Source organism: Mandrillus leucophaeus, unplaced genomic scaffold, assembly GCF_000951045.1.
Source record: "Mandrillus leucophaeus isolate KB7577 unplaced genomic scaffold, Mleu.le_1.0 Scaffold17, whole genome shotgun sequence".
Lineage (NCBI taxonomy): Eukaryota > Metazoa > Chordata > Mammalia > Primates > Cercopithecidae > Mandrillus > Mandrillus leucophaeus.
In genome coordinates, this window is record NW_012101698.1 from 538622 (window position 1) to 540757 (window position 2136).

Genomic DNA, 2136 nt, shown 5'->3' on the forward strand with positions numbered 1-2136 from the left:
GCTGGGATTACAGACATGAGCCACCACGCCCGGCCTGAAAAACCTTTGTTCTTTGTCAAAGATCAGTTGACTGTATTTGTGTGGGTTTATTTCTGGGCTATCTATTCTGTTCCATTGATCAATTTGTTTGTTCTTTTGCCAATTCCACACTGTTTTGATTACTGTAGTTTTATAGTAAGTCAAAGTTGAGTGGTGCCAGTATACAGACGTATTTTCAACTTTTGTTCTTCTTTAGTATTATGTTGACTATCTGAGTCTTTTGAGTTTCCATACAAACTTTGGAATCAGTTTATCAGTATCTACAAAATAACTTGTTGGGATTTTAATGGAATGGCATTGAATCTGTAGATCACCTAAAGGAAAATTGACATCTTAATATGGGGTCTTTCTACCCATGAACATAAAATATCTCTTGGTTTATTTAGATCATCTTTGCTTTCTTTCGGGAAAGTTTTGAAGTTGTTCTCGTAGAGATTCTATACATATTTTGTTGGATTTATGCTTAAACATTTCATTTTATGGTAACTGACATAAATGGTATGTTTTTAATTTCAGATTTCAATTGTTCAAAGCAACTGACTTTTGTATATTAATCTTATATCCTGCAACATTACTATAATTGCTTATTAGTTTTAGGAGTTGCGTACAGGGTCTCACTCTGTTACCAAAGCTGGAGTACAGTGGCATAATCATGGCTCACGGCAGCTTCAACCTCCTGGGCTCAAGCAACTTCTACCTCAGCCTCCCAAGTAGCTGGGACCACAGGTGCACACCACCATGCTGAGCTTTTTTTTTTTTTTTTTTTTTGTAAAGACAGGGTGTCTCTATGTTGCCCAGGTTGTTCTCAAAATCCTGGGCTCAAGTGATTCTTCTGCCTCAGCCTCTGAAAGTGCTGGGATTACAGGTGTGAGTCACTGCATGCATCCGTATGTTTTATTTCTTTTGTCTATTTTGGCGGATTTTTAAAATGTAGACAGTCATGTCATTTGCGAACAAAGACCGTTTTATTTATTTTGGAATCTTTTTTCACATAACATTGCTTCATAGGTCAAGGAATTCTAGAGTCAAATGCAAAAGCAGCATGAATTTTTAGATAAAACCCAACTTTATGTTCACTGTGCATCTTTACTAGCTGCATCTCCCCAGAAGAGGTATTCACTGCCTTCTGCCATTGGAAGTCCTTTGGTGATTGGACAAGAGATTGTTGTTTAAAAATAATATATTTTTAAAGCTCTTTGGCTGAAATGTTTGAAATGCAGTTAGCTATCCATTTTTTCTTATGGAAGCATATTTTTCCTCTTAAGTTATTACTGTTAATTTACTTATTTCCTAATCAAAATCATATCTTTTTGATACACATAACCCCTTGGGAGCATAGAGGAGCTCATGGAAAATTAGGGCACGGTTCATCCAGCCCAGTATCTTGGCCAGGCCCAGTGGCTCACACCTGTAATCCCAGCACTTTGTGAGGCTGAGGCAGGAGGATTATTTGAGCCCAGGAGTTCAAGACTGGTATCTTGTCTGACTGTGACACCAGGGGTCATTTTATGGGAAAACAGAATGGTCTGTATTTCACAGATTATAATCTTGCTTTGAAATGTCTATATCCAAAAACTGCTGATTGCTTTTATAAGTTTCTGCTTATCAATGAGCACAAATTCCTGACTTTTATCTGATAATGTAGTTACTTTTGATTTCTGCTCTGTTTGTGGTCCTAGGTTGGTTCATTCTGGCTCTGGATGTCGATCCCCCTCCCTTGGATCTGACCTTACATTTGCTACCAGGACAGGCTCTCGACAGGGCATTGAGATGCATCTCTTCAGGGTGGAGACACATCGGGATCTGTCATCCTGGACCAGGATACTTGTTCAGGGTTGCCATGCTGCTGCTGAGCTGATCAAGGAAGTCTCTCTAGGTAGAGATGCTGACTTTTTATTTCTAGTAGTAATTAAATGGAACTGTTATACAGTCATGTGCTGCATAATGACATTTCAGTCAGTGATGGATTGCATATATGACAGCAGTTTCCTCAGATTTTAATACCATATTTTTACTATACCTTTTCTAAGTGTACATATGTTAAGACACACAAATGCAGCCTGGGCAACATGGTGAAACCCTGTCTTTACTAAAAAA

At 38.2% G+C, this 2136-nt stretch overlaps 1 protein-coding gene across 1 annotated transcript in view; it reads left to right on the top strand.

Annotated features, from left to right (window-relative positions):
* The window catches only part of SNTB2 (syntrophin, beta 2 (dystrophin-associated protein A1, 59kDa, basic component 2)), a 78428-nt gene that overhangs the window by 48318 nt on the left and 27974 nt on the right, over positions 1-2136 (top strand). The window contains exon 5 of the mRNA XM_011976681.1: positions 1719-1915. Coding sequence (XP_011832071.1) covers positions 1719-1915 — 197 coding nt within the window. The remainder of the gene's footprint in view (positions 1-1718; positions 1916-2136) is intronic.